We start from the raw sequence: 27,134 nt of genomic DNA, 5'->3' as shown, positions 1-27,134 counted from the left end.
GTGGAGAGACACAAGGGTTGCTGATGCTTGCTGGATTCCAGCCTTGCTGAGAAAACACGAGCCTCATGTTCAGGGAGAGACCCTGTCTCAAAGGAAAAGGTGGGGAGTAACAGAGGAGACCCTGTGACACTCTTCTGGTCTCTGCAGTCACAGTTACACACATGCACAGATACATGCATGCCCGAAATAAAGCTTTAAAAAATAATTCTAAGAAACAAGAGGGTGTTAAGTCTTTTGTGAGGCACACAGTGGCAGAGATCACATGCTCTCTTGGCTGCAGTCTTTAAAGAAGACAAAACCCTCCCAGCTGTCCTCCAGTTTCTGAAGATCTGCCTGCTTCTGTCTCCAGAGGGCTGGGATTAACATTGTACCACCATTGACCTCAAAGATTCTTCTTTCCTTTCTTCCTTCCTCCCTTTCTTTTCTGTTTTGGTTTTTTGAGACAGGGCTTCACTGTTGTGTAGCCCTGGCTGTCCTGTATCTCACCCTGTAGAACAGGCTGTCCTCTAGAGTGCTGGGATTAATGTGGCCCTACCACACCTGACCTCGATCCTTAGCCTAAAAACGGAGAAGGGAAGTATCTAGTGTTCTGTGGCATGTTTCCTGGCGGATGCGCATCTGTGGTGAGATACAGTGCATCCTCCAGAGAGACGCTGTAGTCTCTCAGCCCCAGGAATGTGATGGCATGAAGGAATACAGTCTTTGTGGAAGATATTTGCTAAGATGAGGTCATTAGCCACTACAAGACGACTGGTATCCTTATAAAAGGGGAAAATTGAACAGATACGCATGAAGATGACGGATACATTCACCCACGTGTATGTGCGTGCACACACAGAGAATGCCATGTAAACAGGTTGAAATTGGAACAATACACCCGGAAGCCAATAAGTACCAACGACAGCTGGCAAACCTGCAGAAGTTATGAGTGGCACAAACAGAAAACAATACTGCCCTACCCCCTGGTCTGAGACGTCTACCCTCTACAGCTGTGAAATTTCAGTGGCTTGAGCCCGTTTATGTGCCTTCCTTCTGGTTGTGCAGCAAACTCACATCACCATCCCTACCAAGCCTCTCCTGTTAATCCTCTGGCCTCCTGACACAGCTGAAAGTCCAGGTGTCCCAAAACGATTGGTTAGAGATGGATGGGATCAGGGCAATGCCAGTTGTGTTTTTCACGTTAGAGGAGCGCTGACAACACAGAGGCCTCTTTCAGATTCCAGGAATCCACCATCACTCCTGTCCTTGTCTCAACCCCAATTTAAAAGCCATTAATAAAGCCGGGCGGTGGTGGCGCACGCCTTTAATCCCAGCACTCGGGAGGCAGAGGCAGGCGGATCTCTGTGAGTTCGAGACCAGCCTGGTCTACGAAGCTAGTTCCAGGGCACGCTCCAAAGCCACAGAGAAACCCTGTCTCGAAAAACCAAAAAAAGGGGGCTGGAGAGATGGCTCAGCGGTTAAGAGCACTGACTGCTCTTCTCAAGGACCCGGGTTCAATTCCCAGCACCCACATGGCAGCTCACAACTGTCTGAAAATCCAGTTCCAGAGGATCTGACACCTTCACACCAATGCACATAAAATAAAGTTAAATAAACCATAAAAGTTAAAAAAAAAAAGCCATTAATAACAAGGGGGCAAGTCCCACACTTGGTGCAATGTTAAAGCCCAGGAGTAAGGGCAAATTGGCAGGTGCCTGAATTCACCATCCTCTTCTCATCTCAGGACGACGCGAGTCTGCTTTCTTTTTGCCTCTAAGGCGCCAGCTCAGGCAGGCTAGTCCGGGAGGAAAGGCGTCCCTGGATGCCAGGCTGCGGAGCCACCGGGGGAAATGCAAGCGGACGTGTGCCCGGTGCCTGGGGTCAGAAAGGGAGGAGGGCCGCTTTGTGAGGTAACAATTTGCAGAGTCGGCTAAAGTGGGAGTCGGGCGGGCCGTCCGGACTCAGGCACGCATGCACCCCGCGGTAGGGCAGCCGAACAGGACCAGCGCCCTGGAGCGCACCCCGACATGGCCGCCGAAGCCAGGCTCCCGAGCCGCAGCCGTGACTCGGGATGACGCAACCGCGGCGGGTTGCATCAGCCCGCACCCTCGCGCTCAGCCCGCCCCATCGTCGCCCTTCTCCGAGCGCTGATTGGGCCACGTTGGGCACTGACCTCTGTCTCAGCCAATGGGCTGCAGCCACAGAGAGCGCTGTTTGTCGGGCTCTGGTGCGCAGCGCCCATAAAAGGTACCCGAAACGGGGGCGCGCGTCCCAAAGACGCGAAGTGTCGTTGTGCAGTCTCCGACGGCCGCGTCGCCTCCCGCTCGGCATCCTTGAGCGCAGCCGAGCCGCAGACGCCGCAGGCATGGAACCCGAGCCGCAGCCCGAGCCGCAGCCTGAGCCGCAGCCCGAACAGGTCACGCTGCTGGTGAAGAGCCCCAACCAGCGCCATCGCGACTTGGAACTGAGCGGCGACCGCAGTTGGAGTGTGAGCCACCTTAAGGCCCACTTGAGCCGAGTCTACCCTGAGCGTCCGGTGAGTGGGGGGTACCGTACCGTAGTGCCACGCCCGGCGGGGCTGCCTGAACTCACTTGTCATGCACTGCATGGCGCGGGGCTCCTTCCTGCCCGACCGTCCCTGGTACCCCTCTGCTTGCCCCAGGATCTGTCATCTCTTCCGGGCCTCCACCCCTCCGCGCCTGCTTCCTGCTAGCTCCTTGTCACTTTGCCTCCCTGTATCGCCTTACTCCCGAGGATGTCACACGTCAGCACCACGTCCCTATACCTCTTCCTCGTCCTCCCAGGTAGCACACAGCCTTCGCCAAGTCAGGGAAACAGTAATTTGACCTTGGATGAGTCATTTCCCCATCTAAGCCACAGTGACCCCCCCTCCCCCCAAGACAACTCGGTGACTAGGTATTCCCAATTCGACTTGCATCCATAAGAAATGTGAATGCTGCCAAACAAGACTTCTTGGTGCAGCGAGGACAGAATAGTGCTTGTGGCCGCTTGGGACAGAAGGCGGGGGTGCGTGCCCAGTCACCAACTTCTGAAGGTCCGCGCCCAGACGCTAGACGTGGCTTTTCTCCTGCCACCTTCGGTTGGCTGCCCTTCCCTGTAGCTCAGCGTTCTAGAGGCTTTCTTAAGTCCGGGAGAGGACCCCCCCTTAACTTTCTAGCAAAGGGTGATTGAGAAAGGAAGCCCTGAAGTCACCCTGAGTCTGGTTTGGCGACTTCCGTGGGTCAGTTAGGAGGCTTTCTTTTTTAGTTGACACATCTGTCAACAGCTCCCTTAGCCCCGCCCACCCCTCCGGTTCCTGCCACGTGACGGAGACTGTGCTGGACCTTCCTGTATTTACTTTGTACTCTGATGTTATGTAAGTGTCCACGAGTGCAGTTCTGGATCAAACAGGAGAGGGCAATCGGGTGGCTACAGACGGGGACTTCGAGCGGTTGCCTTCGAGCTCCAACCCTCCAACCGGCGGTGGCGCGTGGGTTTCAGTTTTTGTTCCGTACTGTAGGGAATGTAGACCAGACTTTTCCCTTTGAGTTGTTAGGAACTTTCTTACTCTGGATGTAAGCTTCCAGTCCCATGCCCTAAGGAATTTGTCTGGGCGGTCTGTAATATCTCCAAGGCAGTTTCCACGAGACCAGGTGTCCTTGTTGGGAGGTGGTAGTTAGGCACGTATGATGCTCTTGTGATCTCTGGTTGCATCATTTGTAGAACGCTATGTTTTGAGGCTTTTTTTTCTCAGGCAAGGAACATTGGGCCTCTTAGATTTGAAGACCTAAGGGGGTAAATACAGGTCTCCTGGGTATACCAATCTGTGCCTTAAACATTACCAGGAATGGGGTACCGGGAAGTGCAGTGGGGCACTTCTGTACTGCAGTACTGGGAAGGCCAACACAGGAGGGTCATGGTCTCCTGGGCTATACTAGTGAGCGCCTCTCTCAGAAATTAAGGAAGAAAGCATAATTTCTGGAGTAGTGCTGCCGTCGCGTGACAACCCCGACTTTATAGTCATTATTTGCTTAGCATTTTATTTTCAAATTGGCCTTGAGGACAGAGTGTCAGTTTGAACCTTTAAAGGAAGAAAACAGTTCAAATCCACAGGCAACTGTGGTTTGGTTCAGCCTTTGCTGGTGATTGGCTTCACATTTAGAAGAATATTTTGCAAATTGACGTGTATAGCATTTACCAAAAGCCAGTCAGAGCAACAGTGAACACAACATCCAGTATGGTTTTTGTTTTAAGTACAGTGTCAGAAAGCCCTTATAGATGCTGATTAGTAAATGCAGATTGTTTTGGTTTTGAGGCAAGGCTTCTTAGTCCAGGCTAGCCTGAGTTGTTCTGTATCTGAGGCTAGCCTTCATCTTGATCTTTCTGCCACTACTTCCCAAGTACTGGGCTTATAGGCATGTACCACCATGCCTAGGTGGGTGCAGTTTTCCTGGTCTTTTGGGGGGCAGTATTTGTGAGATAGGATCTGTCTAAGTACATACTTTTGTAAGTATGGTTAAAGAGAAATTTAAAAATAGATTTTAGAAATGAGAATCATATAAAAGTGTGTGAACTCTTGTTGTCTTTGATGTCACTGGTGTGGAGGAGAACATGGCTTGGAATCTTGGTCCTAGCAGTAGGCGACCTCAGGTGCTATTGGTGAAGACTGACCATAGGTACACTGAGTTTTCACTGGAGCCAAACCAGGTTTTTAAAGTTTGTTGCTGCTGAGGCCCTAAATGCAGTTTGTGTTTTTCGCAGCAGGAAGCAGACTCCCTCTGAGTAAGAAGTAAGGGGTGTGACCACAGTTCTTATGGACTACGGGATCATTTGCCTCCCGAATTTATTTACATATATATTTGAGATTAAAGTTAATTACTTCCTAATAAAAGTTTTGCATATGAGAACTTAAAAAAGTCTTGTGTGGTGTTGCGGCAAACACTGGGATCTGTGCTGACTTTGCTTTTCCTTCTGTTGTGCTCAGCGCCCCGAGGACCAGAGGTTAATTTATTCCGGGAAGCTGCTGTTGGATCACCAGTGTCTCCGAGACTTGCTTCCAAAGGTACTTTGTGGCACTTAGCATCAGCTTTGGGGTATTGTCAAGCACTCGCAGGTTGAGTCCCGTTCCTAAGGTGTCTCTTATTACACTCCGCAGCAGGAAAAGCGACATGTTTTGCATCTCGTGTGCAATGTGAAGAGTCCCTCAAAAATGCCAGAAGCCAGCACAAAGGTATGCGACCCTTTTGTGATAATAACTATTTGTGTCTTCGATTCTCACGGGAGGGAGAAAGGAAGTTGAGTGAAGCTTGAGAGATGTTCTAGTGTTTCCCGCGCCGTCCTAGCAGGACTTAGAGGCTGTGTTCTCAGCGCAGTGAAGACTGGGCGTAGGGGCTGCAGACGCAGAATGCCTGCTGTGTGCAAAAGCAAAGTCACGCCTCTGGCCTGAGGTCACTGTGTGTCCGGAAAACATCACCAGTATGGCTCTTGAAAGTGGGGTTTGCAGAAATGAGCACATTTCTCTAAGGAACATTTTACTTTTGTTTTTTGAGACAGGATTTCTCTGTGTAGCCATGGCTGACCTGGAACTCACAGAGATCCACATGCCTCTGCCTCCCGATCTGGGATTAATGGCGTGTGTCCCTGCAGCCAAGCTAGAAACATTACTTTTTATAAAGAATATTTTATATTTCCTGTAGAAATTTCTGTCATGATTATTTGGACAGGAAAAAGCCACAGTCTTCCTTGTATCATCTCTAAAGACTTTAATTTGACAAACTCATTTGTTTTTCCACTCCATGATGCTTGCTTAAGTATACACTAAAATCTTCTAGTGTGCTAATGGACTTAAATTTGCATTCCAGTTGCATTTCCTGCAACATCTGAATATCATATAGAATTCTCTTTACTTTGCTGCCTCATTGTATGTATCATCTCGTGGGTCCCATTTAATTTCTAGGCTTTATGGTTCAGCACTGTACAGTTTAGCATCATCAGGAAGCTTTCTCACTAATGACAGTTGCTTTTGGAAGGTTTTCCTGAGACTACAGTAGTTATTCTTAGGGAAACAGAAATGTGAATAACCTTATTTTTAGTGCGTATGTGTGTGTAGATACTAGATATTGGTATCTATATAGAGAGGTGTTTTTGCCAGGGCTTGAACCCAGGGCCTCATGAAGGTAAGGCGAGACTCCCGCTGAGCTACATTCAGCCCTAGTATCTGTATGTTGAAAATCATTGCAATGAACAAATAGAGATTTTCTTCGCATTACATTGTACTTAATTTGCCCAGTTGAGGGGCGGGGATCAGGACAGGCACTGGTAGCAAGGCAGCTCTCTTCTCTTGATTGCACACAGTTGCATCAGGCCCTGTGCTCTGACATTTGTGTTACTCAGGGCGCTGAATCCACAGAGCAGCCGGCTAACACTAATCAGGCACAGCATCCTGGTGATTCCTCGAGCGATGGTCTAAGGCAAAGGGAAGTTCTTCGAAACCTTTCTCCCTCCGGATGGGAGAACATCTCCCGGTGAGTGTTCATGAAGAACGTGATTGTGCTCCATTTGTGCCAGGATGAGGTGTGTTCGCACAGGTGCAGTCGGAGCTTCAGGATGTACAAGATGGCTTCCTCTTAAAGGTCTCATGGGTCTGTTTTTCTTAATATTAGTCTCTCGGTATATATTTTAAAAAGTAGGCCCATGAAATGAAAACACAGGCCTTTTAGCCCCTAAATGGGTGTGCTTCCCGATGGCTGCCATCTGCCCGCAGCCCTGTCCTTATGGCTTCTTAAGTGATACTGCTCAAATGACAGAATTGGTAACAAGATTGAAAGATAAAAGAAAAGCAAAGTGCCTGCCGGGTGGTGGTGGCACACACCTTTAATCCCAGTACTTGGGAGGCAGAGGCAGGCGGATCGCTGTGAGTTCGAGGCCAGCCTGGTCTACAAGAGCTAGTCCCAGGACAGGCTCCAAAGTTACAGAGAAACCCTGTCTCGAAAAACCAAAACAAAAAACAAACAAAAAGATGGAGCAAAGTTTAAAAATGAAGTGAAAATACACGAGTTGTTTTATTTTTTTCTCTTGGAGAATTTCCTTTCGTAAATGAAGTAAGTAGTAAGTTTTTTGAGATACGTTGCTAGAGTTAGTGATAGGAAGGGAGTCCTGATAAGCTAAACTCCAGGTCGGGAACCTTCTGGCCCTAAGCAAGATGCTTTATTATTCTGGACATCTTGTTTGGGATGTCTTTTTAGAAACAGAAGCATTTATCGCTTCGCCATTTTTATTTTTTCTGTTGTATTGATTTATCGCTATGCAATCTTTATCAGTTGTGTTGAGGTTTATTGAATCCTACCCAACAAGGCATGTAACAGGTTATGGAATGTGGGGCTTCCTCCCCTCATGTGTATAGGAAGTGCACAGCCCTGAGCCTCTCATGCGCTTGCTTTGGGCAAGGGAAGGCTGTTGCATGCCGAAAGAAACGAGTCTGGCATGGCACAAACCGTGTCTAAAAGTCGGGGCCTGATCTTTTAGCTCAGGAGCTTGTGTGAGTCCCTGACTTTCTGAGCCACATTGGGCTTTCTGTAATTAGGGTGGAATCTCTCTACAAGGTTGTCAGGTAGTTATCCAGCTGCGTGGGATACCAGGTGACCAGTCAGCACACAGGGAGGGTTTCACCTGCGCTCACTGCCACAGTGGAGATCCTGACTGGGGTCAGGGAAGAGGAGCGATCTTTCTCAGGAAGGGCTTGGGGATGTGGCCGGGATACTCCCCTGTAAAGCCTGATCAGCGGTTCCAATCCTGGGTGAGACTCGTGAGGAAGAGCATCGGCCTGTCTGCATGGCTGTGCAGCTCTCCCTGCCGACATGATGGGAACCAGGGCAGGCAGGGCTCTTGTTTTCCATGGATCTGGTGAACCACCGAGGGTACCTGTCTTCAGGGCTCCTGTGCTTGGTGTCCAGGGCGCACCATACAGTTGGCATGGTGGGAGTCGTCTTGTCTTTCTGACTTGAATTGCTGATTATAACTTATTATTTAGCTCTTTATCCCAAACCCACTCAAAATGCCCTTCTGTTTGAATCTGCATACAGGCCTGAAGCTGTCCAGCAGGCATTCCAAGGTCTTGGGCCTGGCTTCTCCGGCTACACAACCTATGGGTGGCTGCAGCTCTCCTGGTTTCAGCAGATCTATGCAAGACAGTACTACATGCAATAGTAAGTCCCGCTGTGCTGGGTGTGGCCAGGGCTCCTTGGGATGGAGAGAAACCCCATCTGTGCTATAAAGTGCAGAAGGGAGAGAGGGCAGTGGCTTTCTGTCTGCCAGAGTCCTGTTCTTTGTGGTCTGGTGTAGTAGAGTGGAAGCAATAGCTTCCTGATTTGTGTATTGATGTAGAATTAGTTCCGGATAAGCTTTGCCATGTGGCTCTTCTCAGACATTGTAAAGACATTTTTATAGACATGGTGCTCAGTACCTTTAGTAGCTCTTAGTTCCTCTCTTGAATCCCAGCATCTGGGAGCCAGAGGCAGGTAGGTTTCTGTGAGTTCGAGGCCCACCCTGGTCTACATAACAAGTCCCAGGCCAGCCAGAGATCAGAGATATATAATGAGTTTCAAAATGTGTGTGTGTGTGTGTGTGTGTGCACGCACACACACACAATCTAAAAACGATTCTCTAAAATGAAGACAAGCTAGGCATATGTGTTCCTAGTCATACTGTTAGCCGTGGAAGCCCCACAGGGCCGAGAGCACCCTGTGTTTACGACGCCCTGCCTTCAGCAGTGTCTGCTTCTGTTGCTTTTGTTTTAGCTTGGCTGCCACTGCTGCATCAGGAGCTTTTGTCCCAACACCAAGGGCGCAAGAAATACCTGTGGTCTCTACACCGGCTCCAGCTCCTATTCACAATCAGTTTCCGGCAGAAAACCAGCCAGCCAATCAGAATGCAGCTGCTCAAGTGGTCGTTAATCCTGGAGCCAACCAGAACTTGCGGATGAATGCACAGGGTGGCCCTCTTGTGGAAGAAGATGATGAGATTAACAGAGACTGGCTGGACTGGACCTACTCGGCGGCCACCTTTTCCGTTTTCCTCAGCATCCTCTACTTCTACTCCTCGCTGAGCAGGTTCCTCATGGTCATGGGCGCCACCGTGGTTATGTACCTGTAAGCAGACGGGTTCTCTCTTCTTACTGAAAACGCACTGTGTTGTGGCTTGAGTACAGGCGTCTTGTTTCAGTCTGTGGTCCTTGAAGGAGGTTTACTTTAATCCTGTCGATCTGGCATTTCCAGTGCGAGGAGTCCACGGCTTGGCTGTGCGTCAGAGTGCAGAAACCCCATGTTAGTGCCAGAGGAATAGTTTCATTCTCCAATAAGTGAATAAATGGCCTTTCAGGCTGGTGGGCTTGGGAGGCACAGGACAGAGCCACACTGCAGCACGAGAGGGACAGGACAGAGTGGTTTTTATCAGGCTGTGGCCATTTTGCAGGGCAAAGGTCAGACAGTGACTGTTGTCTCAGCCATGAAGGGCCAGTGACCCTTTACACAACTGCTGCTTGCTTCAGCTGTTCATGTGTAGAGCAGTGGCTGCCAACTGGAGATAACTCTGCATCCGGGGGACATTTGGCAGTGTCTGGAGGATGTCACAGCTAGAGGGCTGGTCTGTGGTTGAGTGAGTGGCAGTAAGGGCTGCTTCTATGTTTCCGGCAGTGTACAGGAGAGTTGACACTGTGAGGATCCGGCCCATGAAAGCTTGGCCTACAGGGAAAGGTCTCTGGTTACAATGGATGGAAGGAAGTTTTTCTTTATAGTAAAAATGGGTTTTTATTTTAAGTTTTAAAAATGTAAGAAGTACAACAAACAATATGTTGTCTTGAAAGTTGAATTTTGTTAGATTTCCAATTAGAGTCTTTTATCAAATATTTTTAGTTCTTAGAATCAAATATTTATGTGATCAAACTTAGATTATTATTACATTATGTATATATTACTATATATATGTATATATATATACATATATATATAGTTTTATGCATGAATGCATTTCTCCTTCTGTCAAGTTTGGTTTGTTTTCATTCCTGTGGTGCTAGGTGTAGGACCCTGGTCCTCCTCCATCCAGGCAAGCAAACACACTTTCTCTAATTTATAGTCTCAGCTTGTTCCTTTTTTTTAATTTTTTTTTTTTTTTTTAATTTTGAGACAGGGTTTTGCTGACCAGACTGGCATTGAACTCACTCTGTAGCCAAGGGAGGCTTTGAACTCTGAATCCTCTGTAGCCTCCAGGATGACTAGGCTCATGCCACTGCACACTGGCTCTGTCGAGGTTTGCAAGGGCCAGGTTTAGTTCCTCTTAAGAAGCATTTTTAACACACACTGCATGCCAGCTGTTAACTTATTGCTGGTGACTAAAAGGCAGCTCCTGCCTTTAAGGACCAGAGGCCTGAGAAAATCTAGGAGACGGACAAACCGACTGTGCAGGTGGCATCGCACGAGCTTCGGTGCCTTAGTCTCTCGCGTGACTGCCACGTGGCTTAACTGGGGGTATCTGTCTGTGCTTTCCTCAAAGGCATCACGTCGGGTGGTTTCCCTTCAGACAGAGGCCAGCTCAGAACTTCCCGGGTGATGGTCCTCCTCCTCAGGAAGCTGCAAACCAGGACCCCAACAATAACCTGCAGGTACAGTCCTCCCTCCCTGCCCTGCCACACGCCCCAGTCCTTTCAGACTCATGGTCTGCCATGTTTTAAGGCTAAGTATTTCACGGTCTCAAAAAAAATTTATTCTTACAGCATCTCTTTTTAAAACTTTGACTATTTTATATAGGCATATGGCAGTTGGAATTTTTGCATATGTTATGATCAGGGTGTTGGCCCACGTTTTGAGAATAAGAGCTATGTGACAGTGCATTTGACTATGGAAAGTGCTGATGATAGTCATTCTGATCGATTAGGCAAAGCGCATCTCAGAATAGATTTCCTGAAAAGTAACATGTAGAAGCAGAATCTTCATGAGGCATATTAGTGCATAACCCTAAAGGATATACTTTCTAACAAAAATTGCCTCTGTAGTCTGGCTATACTGACCATGGCCTTGGTTGGTTTCCTAGCCCAGGGTGCTGACCAGATTGGAGGACTGGTTAGTGTGTGGCCAAGTTCATTACTGTTAGTGGAAGGTTAGGGTTCTTCCATCAAGAGCAGCGTTCAGCTGCAAATGTGCTGTAGACACCAAGGGGTGCCTCTTGCCACAAAGGACTCATCCCCCAGGACCAGTCGGCCTGCCAGGCTTTGCCCTCACCTGTCCTTGGGATAGATGCCCTCTAGACCCTAATTGGTTTCCCTGTTGTGGTTTTGCCTGTAGGAAGGCACGGATCCTGAGACGGAAGACCCCAACCGCCTCCCCCCAGACCGTGATGTGCTGGACCGTGAGCAGGCCAGCCCATCGTTCATGAGCACCGCATGGCTGGTCTTCAAGACTTTCTTTGCTTCTCTGCTTCCTGAAGGCCCGCCAGCTATACCAAACTGATGGTACTTGTGCTGTTGCTGGCGGCTTTGACAGCCTGGATTGGATCATCTGGGTCCAGCTCATTGTCCTCACCTGGCGTGACTCAGCAGAGTCATTGACAACCCACAGGGTGGCGGTATGCTTTTGTGCCAAGCAGAAGCACAAACTAAGACATGAAGCCGTGACACAAACTGAACAGGGCCCCTCATGTCTTTATTCTGAAGAGCTTTAATGTATACTGTATGTAGTTTCATAGGCACTGTAAGCAGAAGGCCCAGGGTCGCATGTTCTGCCTGAGCACCTCCCCAGATGTGTGTGCATGTGTGCTGTACAGGGAAGTCATAGACGTGTGTGCATGTGTGCTCAACATGGAAGTCATAGATGCAGAAATGGTTCTGCTGGTTCGATTTGATTCCTGTTGGAATGTTCAAATTACACTAAGTGTACTACTTTATATAATCAGTGAATTGCTAGACATGTTAGCAGGACTTTTCTAGGAGAGACTTATGTATAATTGCTTTTTAAAATGCAGTGCTTTACTTTAAACCAAGGGCGACTTGGCAGAGGAGAAACCTTTGCTGGGTTTTCTGTTCAATAATAAAGTTTTGCTATGAATGACTGTGGCAGAGACTCCCATTGTCCTGGCAGTTTGCTGTGTTCGTTGTCACTGGAGAATCAAGAGTTCAGCTGCTGATTCTTAAATAACCCCAATACTTCTTTTCCTAAAGGGCTGTTTGTACCAGTGAGGGAGGAGAAGAGGCTATGGAAGCTCCTGTTAACGAGGGCCATGCCTGTGTATGTCCACATTTTCTACCTAAATATCACTGGCTTATGTAGGAACCCACCAAGGTTACCCCCAAATTCAAGACCAGTGGCGTTAAGTGCCGGGCCTGGTTATTACTTCCTCCGGGAACCTCAATTTCAGTTGAGAAAGGAATAGAACTCATTCTCCGACCCTGGTTCCTCATGAGTACTTAGAGGCTGTGTCTGCCCTGAAAACAGTCCTTATGTCTGGGTAGCTATAGTCAGAGCCTGCCAAGTCAAGTCTCATCTTGGAAATGCGTGAGTTACAATGCATCATGGTCTCTGGATGGGAAAGAGATGGGTTATGATGGCAGGAATACCAAGGAGTTGAGCTGGGGTTTTTTGGTGTGAGCCCACTAAGATTTGGATTCAGTGCTCTGGCAAAAGAGGTTAGGAAGGACCCAAAACTTAAACAGAAATGCTGGGGCTGCCTTAGTAGATTACAGATGAAGGGACCCAAAATGTTATATAAACTACAGTGTTAGGACTTTTCAAGTATTACTCCATTATCAAAGGGAGTGATAAGTATAAAATGTCCCATGCCTGTGGTCCTCACCTCTGATAAATTGCCCTTTTTCTCATGCAAATTCCCTGTGATTGGCTGACAGAGGTAGAGAGCACAGATGCGCTTCAAAGATAGTTCTACATGAGATGTATGCAGTACCTGGAAAAGGGCAGCTTGCAGCATTCTGCGCTTTCTGAGACATCCAAAGAGCAGTGGTACAGGGAACTCTTCCCTCTGGGCAGAACGTTATGATGGCATCGTTTGCTTATGAAGAGAAATAGCCAGAACCACATAATCAGTGTATACTGATTAGACCATGTTCATAATTATACTGTGGTGTATACTGATTATACTGTGGTGTGTGCCAATATATGATTCTGCATATACTGCTTATGGGTTGTGGCCAGCGATTTAAATGGTTGGGCAGGGACTTGGGAGAAACAAGATTGAGAAGCTGATCAAGAGGCCTTGGAAAAAGGTATGTAAGCAGACCTCTGAACAGACCAAGATCCAAAGGTATGTGTTCCCTGGGAATTCTCACTAAAAGGTGGATAGGACCCATTTGTAGATAGCAGCCAGTCTCTTTCCCTTGCCACACACATCCTTGTCCCATGGGCTCATGGATAAAGTGTCAGGATGACAGGGATGAGGTCTTGTAAAGCCCAGCTCTACGGGACAGTACGTGCTACAGTCTGCGAGCCAGGAACTAGGCTGGAGATTTAAACACAAAGATACAGAGACACAGGTCATCCTTGAAACAAGAATGCCAGGGAAGCTTATGCAGGGATCCTTAACTGATAGCCTTTCCCCAGCTCTTGGGATTTTCAGCTGTAAAACCCACCAGAATTCACTCCCCTGCCATCAGGAACTCATGAGGATCTCGTGCTCAGAGCAGCTGCAGGCACAGGAAAACAAGTTGTTTTGTTCAGTTCACTCCAGCAGGCAAAGAAAGTCAAGGGGCCAGGGGTCTGCAGCCCCCAATAAGGTCTGGCCTAAGATTCAACAGCATGGACTTCCACTCATGACGAACCTGCTTGTAGCATAAGACATTAATAGTTGTACTTTATGTCCCAGTATGTAAGCCACAAGTTCTCGGGGAGCACAGTGGTCATTTCCAGGGACTGCGCATCCCCTGCTGGGGAGAAGGTCTTCATGTTCCATTGCATGAGGAAGAACTTTCATTGATGGAAGTGCATTTTTTTTTTTTTGGATTCTTCTGAGACAGGGTTTTTCCGTAGCTTTTTGGTTCCTGTCCTGGAACTAGCTCTTGTAGACCAGGTAGGCCTCGAACTCACAGAGATCCGCCTGCCTCTGCCTCTCGAGTGCTGGGATTAAAGGCATGCGCCACCACCGCCTGGCTGCAATTTTTTTTTTTTTTGCATTTATTTGTAGGTTGAGGATGACCTGAGGAGGTGCCAAGTTAACAAAAGTAAACACTACAATGCTCCAACTCAGCCTGACTGAGTTCAGTTCTCTAAACATACACACAGTGTGGTCTGACTTGCTTACAGCCAGGTACCTTCAAATCAAGGTAATCAAGGCCCCATTCAATCAGCTCACAGACCTGAGGTCTGTCTCCTCAGAGAGAAGTTAGGCTGCAGTCTTAGCTCCTGCCTGAGGTCCCCTCATGGCTGACCAGCCCAGCCAAGATCACAGGAGCCCATGGCGGCAATACATACACATCCCAGCTGCTTCCACCTCTCTTGCAGAACATGGGCTACTACAGACTCTCAGCTCCTTGTCCCTCCCTGTGTGTCATGTTGGCCAAAATGGGTTACTCGGGCAGGCTGGCACTCTTGTTGAGTCAGGGGCGTCTTCCCTTGCTTGTGTCTGAGAACAAAGCATGTGGGGTATCTCCAGCAAAGGCTGCGATTTCCCAGTCTAGGAGAGGACTGGGATCTGCAGAAAGAGGCAGGCCTCATCCCAAAGGATTTGAGGAGTCCAGAAGTGATGGGATTTTAATGGTGAAGAGACCCTGTGTGTCAGGTTGGGTGGCTGTAGAGGAGGCATGTAAATCAGTCTGTGACAAAATACCAAAGGAACCCCAGCTTTGCAGAAGGAAATACTTTGGCTTCAGGGGTTGAAGATCACAGTTGCTTAGCTCCATTGTCTCCAGGCCTATGGTGAAATGGGAAAGAATGGCAGAGGGTGTGTGGGGCAGAAATGCTCACTTTGTGGAGTCTGAGAAGTGGAGAGAGAGAGATGGGGGCAGGAAATGGGGGGTGTTATTAGAAGGAAGAGAGGAGAGGCACAGAGGGAGGGAGGAAGAGGAAGGAGTAGAGAGAGGGAGGGAGGAATGGGAGAGGGAAGAGAAAAAGAAGAAGGAATATAGAAAGAGGCCAAGGATAAAATATATCCAGCCAACAAAGGGTTCAATGCTCTGGGATCAGCTTCCTCCAAGCAAGTCCACCTCCTAAAGTTCATGCCACCATGCAGACGCCAGGAAGCTATAAATCCATCGACAGATCAGTCCACCAGCAAGGCCAGTGCCCTCATGAGTCAGTCACTTCCCAAAGACCCAGCTCTAAACACATCTGCACTGGGCACCAAGCCTTCAATGTAAGCCTTTTGGTGAGGCACTTAGGAACCAAATGTAATATTTGACCTTTCTGGTGTCCCCTGTATGCATTGGAAGTGTGGGCTCCTGAGGACAGAGGTGCTTACCAATGTCAATGCATGGGAGCCCATCCTACAGCTGGCTGACCAGAGTGTAACCACATGCACAGTGTCACTGCTCGGTGGGCAGCACTGGCAAACCCACTTGGGGTTTACATCTTGGTAGGTCAATAGAGATTACATCAGGGTGCAAATACATATAAAATGTTAAGAGTTAAGGGGAAAATCATGGAAGGAAGAGGAATTATGGGTTAGTTGTGGCTTATTGGCTAAAGTTCCCGTGTCTGTCTCCAGCGGGGCTACATGGCCCCTCTCTTACTCCACCTTTCTTTCTCCCAGCATTCACTTTAGTTTTCCCCGCCTACCTAAGCTCTGCCCTATCAACAGGCCGAAGCGGTTTATTCATTAACCAATAAAAGCAACACATAGAGAGAAGGACCTCCCACATCACATGTACCCATCCATTGGGATGGGTGCTGTGGGGCTGCCTGTGTACTAATGGGTACGGGTATTTCACAGCCAGATGCCTCTGGGTATCTATGTATAGGTGGCATGTGCAGATCTGCACATGTACACACAGGTACATGAGGCTACATGCGTGCAAATGTCTATTGGGACAGGTATGGGGGCAAAGTGCATCAGGTGTGTGCATGTCTTAAGTGGCTGCTGTTAACGGAACTATGGGGGTGGCAAGTGGAGTGATTTTCTCCCAACACTCAGCATTACAGTAAGGGATGAGGCTGGGCTGGAAGCCAGGATGGCCTGCCACCAGCCACCAGAGGGCAGAAAATGCCTAGGTGGAAGCTAATGCAGCCAGTCCCAACCCTTTTCTTGGGTCTCCATTAGGCAAGATCAGGTTGGAGCCTGATGCCAAAATTTTGGCATCTTTCTGCCTTATCACCATCTCTCCTGACCTCTTTCAGGCCTCTACCTTATCCAGTGACTCCCTGGCCCAGGGCTCAGAAAGCAGACTGGTTGTTATATAGTGGATTAGCACCCAGAGGCAACCCAGGACCCTTTGGGATTCCAGGAAGTGTGCTCCTGACTGGGCCAACATGAATTCCTGAAGTGCCAATGCCCAGGCATCCAGGAGCAGGGCTGGCCTGGTTCTTCTGGCTCCTGCACATTTTGGACTCGGTTGGGAGATCTGTACTGGGTACTGTGGAGCCGTCTGCCACTCTTGTTTCAGGCCTGGGTCCCGATCAGAACGTCGCCAAACCCAGCCTTGGCCCTGGCTTGTGTGGGGTGGGTCCCTCTGGGGCTTCATAGTAGGGCACATGCATGGACAGAAACATCCCAGGACCAGTCTGATGGTTGCAGCAGTGATCAGCAGGGTGCTCTGGTCTCCTTCAGTTTAGGAAGTTTTCTGAACCTCTGCTCTGTGATGAGCTAGCTTTCCATGATGGGCAGATTGTCTGTGGGAGGCTCTTAACGTCTCACTGATGCATGGGCACTGTGGGCAGGTGCCCCTTCCAGCCAGAAAGGATTGTGGTACACACTGGGGACAGGACAGTGAGCTGTGGTCCAAGTTCTTGCCCTTCCCATTCTCACTCCCTTTGAAAGAAAGACCCTGAGGTTCCGAGAGATTCCACAGCTGCTAGGCAGGTAGCTGTTGAGTGGCCAAAGCTGGGCTCCCATAAGACTCCATGCCATCTGGTAATTCTGCTGTTTATTTAAAGACCCTTCACGCCCGTGGCCACCTGTGTCTATGCTCAAACGTGGAGGAGATGACAGACCCGTGGGTCTCAAGGGTAACAAAAGCCTTGCCCAAGTCTTCCAACTTAATAATTTTAGTGTCTGTCCTTTCAGGAAATTCTCTACAGATAGCACCTACACACCCAGGGCTGGGAGTGAAATCACGTGGTCCTTACCAGAGGGAAGCAGAGGGAGATCTGACACACGGCCCAGAAAAAGACGGGGTGAGAGATCACAGAGGTTAAGATGAGTGTTGTGGCCACTCACCAAGGAGCTCTGGCAGCCACCAAGTGAAGGACAAGACCAGGAATGGATCAGTCCATGCCCAGTGCCTCCAGAAAGCTGGCCCTGTTTGCCCTCAGTTCCAGCCCTATGCTATCGGCTATAGACTTAAAATATGTTAAAATGCATACACTCTGACCTCTTATAACTGCACACTTCTGTTGTTCTAAGCACTGAGTAGTAGGAATAATTTGTTATAGCAACCACAGGAGTCTCATACTGGCTCCAAATGCCCAGCAAGAGCTTGTCAGCACACAATAGCAAAACCATAACTTAAGATAGCAGGACTCAGAATAGCTTATGTGGCATGAGATCACTTTTGTAAAAGATATTTACATGTGCACATACACGTGTGTGTGTGTGTGTGTGTGCACGCACACGCATACACACACAATACTGGGTGAGAAAACCATCTATTACTGTTTACCCAATATAAGTCTTCCTGGCAAAGGCCTGCATACAAGGACAGACAGCCTCACTGGCAAACTGTTGGGAGCTCATTTGATACAACAATGGAATGCTGTGAAAGAATAAATAAAAAGAAAAGGATAGGGCTGGAGAGATGGCTCAGAGGTTAAGAGCACTGCCTGCTCTTCCAAAGGTCCTGAGTTCAATTCCCAGCAACCACATGGTGGCTCACAACCATCTATAATGGGGTCTGGTGCCCTCCTCTGGCCTGCAGGCATACAACAGACAGAATATTGTATACTTAATAAATAAATAAATATTAAAAAAAATTAAAAAAAAAGAAAAGGATATCACTGAGGAGTAGGAAGGAGGGGCTGGAGAGATGGTTCACCTGTTAAGAGAACTGGCTGTTTTTTTCAGAGGACCTGGATTCAGTTCCCAGCACCCACATGGCAGCTCACAACTATTTGTATACCCAGTTCCAGGGGATCCAACACTCGCACACAGACACACAAGCAGGCAAAACACCAATAATAAAATAAAATACAAATAAATAGGTAAATAGCAGTCCATCGCCTTAACCACTCGGCCACCTCGAAATCTTTAATAATTAAATTAATTAATTAATAAAAAAATCAGCAAGAAAAAAATAAATAGGTAAATAGATAATTTCTGAAAAGAGTAAAAGGAATTCTACAAATAATAAATCTGAATGTTGCTACTGAGCACAACACTACACAATTATAAAACAAATCTCCTATCTGCACTCACTCAGTCTTAGTCTTGGTTACTTTTCTATTTCTGTGACAAAATACCATGACCACAGAAACTTAAAAAGAAGGAATTTAATTGGGGGTTCACAGTTCTAGAGAGTTAGAGCCTATGATTTTCATGGTGGGGAGTATTGCAACAGGCAGGCAGTCATAGCAGTAGCTGAGAGCTTACGTATTACTGATCCACAGGCATGAAGCAGAGGGGTTGGAGGGAGAGACAGAGAAAGCTAACTGGGAATGACATGGGCTTTTGAAACCTCAAAGCTCACCCTATCCCCAGTGACACACCTCCTCCCACAAGGCCACACCTCCTGATCCTTCCCAAATAGTGTCATCAATTGGAAGCTAATGGTTCAACTATGGGGGCCATTCTCACTCAAACCACATTCTTATGGAGAGATTGTCACAATGTAATAAGAAAAAAAGCCCCCAAATAAAAGAGTTTCTAGCGACTGGAAAGTCACTCCTATGGGGCACAGGGCAGCCTGGCCACACATGGATCCCAGGCCACACAGCTGCCATGGCAGGCAGTATCAAGTTCCAGGAAAAGCTATAAACTGACACCACCCAGGGAGGACCAGCATCTAAAGGTAATGACCTGGCATTACAAGCATTGGATAAGATTAGATAAGATTACCAGATGTCCCTGAGACCAGGATTCACCTATTCCCCTTTTGCCAAGACCCCTAGATGAATGTCAGCCAATCAGGGTCCTGAACCCTGGAAGTCCCCTCACCCCAACCTCTACTATGATAAAACCTCAATCCTATCCCAACTGGGCTTGGCACTCTCTGCTCTCAACCACTGCTTTGGACAGACAGAGGCTCCTAGCTTAAGCTTGAATAAAGGCTCTTTGCTTTTATTTTATTTATTTTTTTTAAAGATTTATTTATTATGTATTCAGTGTTCTACCTGCATGTATCCCTGCAGGCCAGAAGAGGGCACTAAATCTCATTACAGATGGTTGTGAACACATGTGGTTGCTGGGAATTGAACTCAGGACCTTTGGAAGAGCAGGCAAAGCTCTTAACCACTGAGCCATCTCTCCAGCCCCTCTTTGCTTTTATATATATGAGTGTGAACTATGGGGTAAGTTTTGGGGGACCCTGCAATCTGGGCATAACAGCTCCATAGTTGGGTTGTGCTCTTTCAGAGGACTGAGTTCAGTTCCCCGCATCTACACCAGGGGGCTCACACCTGCCTGTAACTCTAACTCTAGTGGGATCCAATGCCCTCTTCTTGCCTCCATAAGCAACTGCACTTACACGTATCTATCACACACACCCCAACACACTCAAGAACACATAATAAAAAATATATCTTTTTTTTTTTAAATATTTATTTGTTTATTATGTATACAATATTCTATCTGTGTGTATGCCTGCAGGCCAGAAGAGGGCACCAGACCTCATTACAGATGGTTGTGAGCCACCATGTGGTTGCTGGGAATTGAACTCAGGACCTTTGGAAGAGCAGGCAATGCTCTTAACCTCTGAGCCATCTCTCCAGCCCCCCAAAAAATATATCTTTTAGATAAATAAATGAAGAGTTTCTTGGGGCTAGAGAGATGTCTTAGCAGTTAAGTACTGCTCTTGAAGAAAACTCAAATTCAGATCCCAGCACCCAAGTTGTGGCTCACATTGCCTATAACTTTCATGCCTAGGGGAATTTAATGCCCTCTTCTGGTCTTTGCAGGCAAGTGCACTCACATACCCATACCCATACCCCAACAGACATACACACAGACAGAAAGACTCTCTCTCTCTCTCTCTCTCTCTCTCTCTCTCTCTCTCTCTCTCTCACACACACACACACACACACACACACCTCTCATATACACACAACATACATAATTAAAAAATAAAAACAAACATTTAAAAGAGATTGCTGCTGGGTGTGGTGCCACGTCCCTTTAATCCCAGCACTCAGAAGGCAGAGGCAGGCAGATCTCTGTGAGTTCAAGGCCTGCCTAGTCTACATAGCGAGTTCCAGGACAACCAGGGCTCTGTAGAGAGATGCTGTAAAAATGAAGGATGAGAACAAGGAGGAAGACAAAGAGGAGGAGGAGGAGGAGAGAAAGCGGAAAGGAAGGAAGGAAGAAAAAGAAGAGTTTGCATAGCCCAATGAAAAATAGTTGCTGTCTCAGAGTGTTGGAAGTGACCAGCCCAGGTGTAAACAGCACTTATCACTTGGAATGGGTGGGATCATTGATAAGACCAGTTTCTTTTTTATTCCATCAGAATTGTTTTTCTAAACAGAAGAATGAAGGATATTTGTAATGATTTTTTTAAAAACACAATTAAAGAAAAAATACAGATGTGTGTGGAGCTGGGGTGGGGAAAACCAGGTTAGAAGAGAAGATCAACTGTATAACTACGGCTGGACAAGGTGAAAAAGAATTTTAGAAGGTCAAGGACATCAGGGGGCACTTTCTGGAACCGGTGCTATGAGAAGGAGAAATGGAGGAAACCAGGGGCTGGTGGAGAGAGTAAAGCCGGGCAGAACACTGAGAGATCTGGTTCCGCCAGCCCTTATCTGTGGTGAAGTGCTGGCGAAGGCAGGGACCAGGACTCAGCCTTCTCTGACGGCTGTCGTGTGAATTTCCAGCTAACCAGTGACATTACTGAGTGCAGAGGTCAGAGACTCAGGGTCTCACCTACCACGCAGTCCTTTCCACTCTATGACGTAATATATGACAGCCACCTCGGGAGCCCCGATGGCAAGAGACTGGAATAAAGTAACACAAAAGAGGTCAGCTTTGAGCATTAACTAGACAGCATTCTGCTGTTATTTGCATAATCTAACTTTTAGTGGCTGATAATCAGCTTGCAAAATGCCTGGGAAGTTCACGATGGACTGCCTCAACCGACCAGGCTCCTGCTGTGCTCCCGGGTCTTGCAGGACATCAAGCCTGAGACCCGTGGGCTTGAGCTGTGACAATGACCTGAAGCATGGGTGTTCCTAAGTCACTGACCCTCTGTCGGAATGCTGGTATCTCCCTAAGCCTTTGTTACAAACAGGAGGCCACAGCTCTCCTGTCCCTCCAGGGTGTCCTTGCAGGCAGGAGTGAGGTCTTCCTGTCCTAGCTGGCTAACCCCTTGTCCTGTTACCCTTAGTTCCAGTCTCCTGCTGCTAACGAACACCGTGTACTGGAGACACTGTCAAGAAAACAGTTTGGTTTGGCTCGTAGCCTGGTCTAAAGGCAAGGCGCTTATCTGCTGGTGCTGTCTGCTGACAGAGTCCCGAGGCAATGTAGGAACAAGGAGCAAAAGAGCATGTGTGCATACAAATATGGATGGCCTCACCATGATCACAGCCGCCTCTTCCATCTCTCCTCCTCACTCTGTGTGTGTGTGTCAGAGGCCAGCCACAGATGTCTTCCTCAGTTGCTTTGCACTTTATCGTTATGACAGTGCCATCACCTTTTACCTGTAGTTCCTCAACTCGGCTAGCCCAGAAGTCCAGTGAGCCCCAGGGATCCAGCTGTTCCCACCTCCCCAGCGCTGGGATTACAAATCCTGTCGCTACCCTTGGCTGTTCCCACTCCACCCCGTTTATTTCTATGTATGTGTGGGGGGTGCTTTGCCTTCATGGATATCTACCACATGCATGCAGTACTCCTGGAGGCCAGAAGAGGGCACCAGCTCCTCCTGGGAATGAGTTTCCGTTAGTTGTAAAGCCCCGTGTGGGTGCTGGGAATTGAACACCTGTCCTAAGGAAGAGCGACCAGTGCTCTTAACCACCGAGGCACCGCTCCAGCGCCACTAGCTATTATACCTGAATTCTGACTTAGCGACCTCCCCAGGCTCCTCTCTTTCTTCTTCTAAAGCCACCAGGATGCAGTCACATGGGTTCTACACTGACTAGTAGATTCTGCGAAGCCCCACCTTGCTGTCTTAACAGTCCATGCTGGGGGCTAGACCCTAACATGGTTTCAGAGGGAACAGATTTTATTCAAACCTCTCTGGCTATCCCTGTAAGATATTCATGACTCCCAGCAGAGCTCATTAAGACAGTCTCTTAGTATGCGACTTTAAACATCACCCACTTCAGGACACTACTACTTTTAATCCAAGCTCCTTCCAGTCATGGGGCATAGGCCTGGCACCCCAGGGCACTGGACACAAAGCTCCACCCCCCGTAAACAATGACATCCTTTTCCCCCCAGTGTCCTGGTTTATTTTCCTCCTAATACCTGTTCTTCCTCCTCCTGATGCCCACCTAACCCCACCCTGAACCTATACTTGTTTGTGTGAAAGCCTTGCAAAATGGCGTTACAACGGCTAAGCTGGGTTTAGGCAATATAGCAGGGCTGGGGGTCTTTCAACCTCTACCCTCACCCCTGCCCTTGCCCCCCCCCCCTTGCTCTCACAGCACTAGTGAAGTTTAGTGGGTTATCCAGGACTTTTCATTTTTTTTCCAAATAAGATGAGTAAAGTTTTACAGCGGGTGTGGCGGCTTCAAGGATTCCTCACAGTTTCATACAGCAGAGTTCTTGTAACTAAATGTGATGTATACACTGCCTCTCCCTGCAGCCTAGTCAAGTTCTTCTCGCCAAGAAGGAGGCAATATTGCTGACACGATTTAGAGCACAGAGCAAGTTGCTCTACTCTCAGCCCAGGTATCTTTTTAATGTTTATTTATTTGTCATGATTATTTCTAATGTTTTAAGTTTATTTTGTGACTGCTTTGTATATGTACTAAGGCATTCCGATTACTTTGCCCACACACTGTCTCTTACCCCTCTACGAGCCCTACCAACCCCCTACCTCTTTCCTAAGTCCCTTCCTAGGAACGCGTCTTCTTAATCTGTGAGATATGCTTTAACCAAGGCCATCTGCTGAGTACTGATTTGAAGTTAATCAGGGGACTCTGGTAGTTGTTGTGCCCAGATTACGACCCCCAGAGAGAGACCACCAGAGACGCCCAGACTGTAAGAAGCAAGGTTTAATCAGCATAATACAAACATGTTTGGAACTCATCTCTATCCCCGTTACAGTGAGGTAGAGAGAGGAGTTGTATCTCCTCTGTGGGGTAAGCTTTTAAAGGCGTAACTACAAAGAGAATCTTTGACGTTGCTTTGGCACGGGTACAAGGACTTTTGCTCCCTCCCATTTTGCTAAGTCAGCTTTCTCCTTGTTCTTAGAGCAGGTGGCTGCCTGGGCTGAGCTAAGTGACCTTGTGCTCAGAATCCCCCTAGAGGGGAAGGCCACTATTTTCCTGGGAAAACATTCTGCTAGGAAATTTCTTCTCGACCCTTTGAGAATAAGGGGTGAGGGTCTCACAGTTGACTCACTGATGTGGAAAGACAACTTAGACAATAACTCCCTGCCTCCTAGACCCTATCATAGCCAGAAATTCAGGCAAGGGTGAGGACCCCGAGCCCCTCCCTTATCTAAAACCTGACTATCGACAGGCCCGTTCTTGTATAGATCTAATGCAGGCAGCCCCAGCTTGTTTGAGCTTCGATTGCAATTGTGTCTTAGACGATGGCATTTTGTAGTGCCCCCTCCTTAGTCCAGCTCTTACCCTTTCTTCTGTCCCCATCCCTCAGTGTTATCTGAACTTTAGGTGGATGTTATGAATGCCTTGGTTGGGGCTAAGCACTCAGCCATCACTTACTACCAACGCTTTAAGGAGTGATGGTCTCTGTATTCGTTATTACCCACTGCAGAGAGGGGATTCTCTGACGAAGGGTGAAAGTGACATTTGTCAGGGCCTTGTGGCCTTGTCAGCTCTCTGTCAGTCAGTGAGGTGTCATGGGCTTGGAAGATTACCAAGCAATCATCTTCCCAGGTAAAGTCCTGTAACATCATAACTGGTGCGGTGGCTGCAGCTGTCTGGTGCTGATCCTGAAGGACCCCAGGTAAGAAGTAGCAGGACTAACCTCAGAGGAGAGGAGTAAGGGCCTGGGGACCCACTAGGAGTCCCAGACTACCACAGGTGACCATGATGTCAAGGGAGCCGTTGTGCAGACCCTGAGCCTGTTCAAAGGTGAAAGGTCACAAGGGAGCTAAACAAACAGCTGAAGTAGGGATGTTTGATTCAGCTTGTTTTTTTTATTTATTTTACTTTATTTTATTTTTGCTTTGTTTTGGTTTTGATTTTTTGACCCTCAGTTGCCATGCCTGACCCTCAGTTTCAAGAACTGAGACAGTCTCCCAAGCTTGAAAGGTGGACTTTTATGGATTTGTCTGGTTTATTTTGTTTTTAATCCATTACCATCCCCACCATACTGCTTCATTGGTGTGAGGCCCTTGCACTAGAGTATGGACGTTATCTCTCTGTGTAGTCTGGTGACCGCTAGTACCCTACTAGGGCTACCCTGGGTCATTGTCCTCTGTTGCCCTGGAGTTGAACACAAACAACAGCTAGGACAATAGCCCCAGGAAGTCCTCATGATCCTAACTGGAGGCCCCCGTGTGATGTGGGTGGGATACCCAGGAAGGGATTTCTGGGCTAAAGGCTTCCTTCCACTCACCCACCCTCCCAGCTGACGGGGGGGGGGGGGGGGCGCTCACCATGGCTGTGGGTGTGGACCTCGAGGCCAGTGTGCCCAGAAGGCTTGGCTTGTTCCTACTCCTGAGCAGGCTTGAACCCTTGACACTGGAATGACTCTAGGCAGTGTCAAGTGAATCTGCTCCTGCCTTCCATTTCTTATGAGCTCGTCTGCCCAAGTCCCTGCATCCCTGGCTCCTTCCCAGGGGCTGTGAGCGGCAGCAATTGGTGAGTCGGTCCCAGTGAAAACATGTCAGTTGTTGGCCCCTGTGGATCAGATGTCATATGTTGTAACTTTTGGAAAGCTAACACAGCCACAGGACTTGAAATTTAAACATCCCAGAGGCTGTCTGTTGCGCTCTTTACAGATGCCTGCCCTTTGGTCCTATAGAGCAGAGAGCAGGGAAGGCCACATCTTCCCATTTGACAGAGGATGCTGAAGCTCTCATTGGCCACACAGACCCTGTCGCTAGTGCCTCTAGTCAGTGTCAGAGACTTTCGGAGGCCTGTGCTGGAGAGGATGTGGCATTATGTGATCAGAGGGCTCTGCTAATGTCGCAGCCTTGCCTGTCCCCAGGGAGAGCTGGATGGGAATGTGAGGGGATGTGGGAAGCCTATCTCACTGCCCCCAGGGTCAGAGACCTTTTGCCCGGTGGCTGCTCGTGGAAGATGAGGATGGCTGTCTCTGGCCCTTTATAGACGACTGCAGAATGCGACCTTTGGGGTTTAAAGCCCTGGATTGTCCCTCGGCTGTGCCACCTGGAGGAATCTTCCTGAGCTCAGACTGTTGGATGGGATGGAGGATCAGGAGAATCAGAAATAATAACGCCTCACAGGGTGATCATGAGAATGGAATGAGACACGCCTGAGGAGGGAGTTACCATGCTTGCCAGTTCACGCCCAGCCTAACCAGCATTTACTACAGGAGCCTACTGTGTGGGGACACAGCTCAGCTGTGGTCTCAGATGCACATGCTGAGCACTTAGTAGGGGCTTTTTAGCCAGATCTCTCAGAGCAGCAGGGGGGAGGGGGTTGTGCAGTCAGCATCCTCATGACTGCCTGGATCTGAGGAGTGGAAACAGGACCTCTGCATGTGAACCTCAGGGTCCAGGAGAGGATGAGCTCTTGTGCTTCCCATCTCCGTGTCCTGGACCTGCTTACAGTGGGTGATTAGGGATATTTATCCACTGGATAAATGTGCAGAGGTGCTAAAGGCTTGTCACAAACACCTCTACCAAATAAGTTTGTTTTGGAATGGAAGAATTAACAAATGAATTGATCTCTTTTTTTAAAAAAAGATTTATTATTTTTAAATTTGTGTGTGTCTGTGTATTTATCTGTGTGTGTCCATGTGTGTATATCTGTATATCTGACTCTACCACACAGGTGTATGTCTGTGTCCATGTGTGTCTGTGTGTGTATCTGTGAGCATGTCTGTGCATGTGTGTGTATCTGTGTGTGTGTGTCTGTGTGTGTATTTATTTGTCCCCATGTGTGTGTCCCCGTGTCCTAAACTTGCTCCACAGCCTCCAAACAGCCTTGAGCATCTAATCATCTTGTCAAGATTCAAGCATGAGCCATAGCAAGAGGTTTTATTTTTTTTAATTTTTATTTATTTATTTATTTATTTATTTATTTATTTATTTATTTATTGGTTTTTCGAGACAGGGTTTCTCTGTGGTTTTGGAGCCTGTCCTGGAACTAGCTCTTGTAGACCAGGCTGGTCTCGAACTCACAGAGATCCGCCTGCCTCTGCCTCCCAAGTGCTGGGATTAAAGGCGTGCGCCACCACCGCCTGGCTTAGCAAGAGGTTTTATGCAGTCCTGGGAATCAAACCCTGAGCTACATTTGCAGCATCCCATCATATAGATAGTGGTTTTTGAGGCAGGGTTTCTCTGTGTAGCTCTGGTTGTCCTGGAACTTGTTCTGTAGACGAGACAGGTCTGGCACTCACAGAGATTCACCTACCTCTGCCTCCCAAGTGCTGGGATTAAAGGTGTGTGCCACCACCCAGCTCCTATTTTATAGGTTTAAAATAATATAATGGAGATGAATTTTTCAGAAGGTACCGGTACTCATCCAAGGTGAATGATGCTG

At 48.0% G+C, this 27,134-nt stretch overlaps 1 protein-coding gene across 1 annotated transcript; it reads left to right on the top strand.

Moving 5' to 3' along the window:
* Positions 1–2,217: 2,217 nt before the first annotated feature.
* Herpud1 (homocysteine inducible ER protein with ubiquitin like domain 1) lies at positions 2,218–12,079 on the top strand. The gene is made up of 8 exons (XM_057754243.1): positions 2,218–2,515; positions 4,964–5,041; positions 5,135–5,209; positions 6,373–6,503; positions 8,061–8,183; positions 8,775–9,125; positions 10,525–10,633; positions 11,313–12,079. Exons 1-8 carry the CDS (start codon positions 2,345–2,347, stop codon positions 11,475–11,477), a joined length of 1,203 nt encoding a protein of 400 aa, XP_057610226.1. The 5' UTR covers positions 2,218–2,344; the 3' UTR covers positions 11,478–12,079.
* Positions 12,080–27,134: the final 15,055 nt, after the last annotated feature.

This window comes from Chionomys nivalis, chromosome 21 (assembly GCF_950005125.1).
Source record: "Chionomys nivalis chromosome 21, mChiNiv1.1, whole genome shotgun sequence".
In the NCBI taxonomy this organism is placed as follows: Eukaryota; Metazoa; Chordata; class Mammalia; order Rodentia; family Cricetidae; genus Chionomys; species Chionomys nivalis.
The sequence above is the reverse complement of the archived record's forward strand: the minus strand, read 5'-3'. Positions and strand labels throughout refer to the sequence as shown.

Bases quoted from the DNA above. Each gene is read 5' to 3' on its own strand.
- Herpud1 (XM_057754243.1), top strand. From the start codon at position 2,345: ATGGAACCCGAGCCGCAGCCCGAGCCGCAGCCTGAGCCGCAGCCCGAA. The intron at 5,210-6,372 runs GTATGCGACCCT...TGTGTTACTCAG, and splicing joins TGCCAGAAGCCAGCACAAAG to GGCGCTGAATCCACAGAGCA. The intron at 6,504-8,060 runs GTGAGTGTTCAT...ATCTGCATACAG, and splicing joins GGATGGGAGAACATCTCCCG to GCCTGAAGCTGTCCAGCAGG.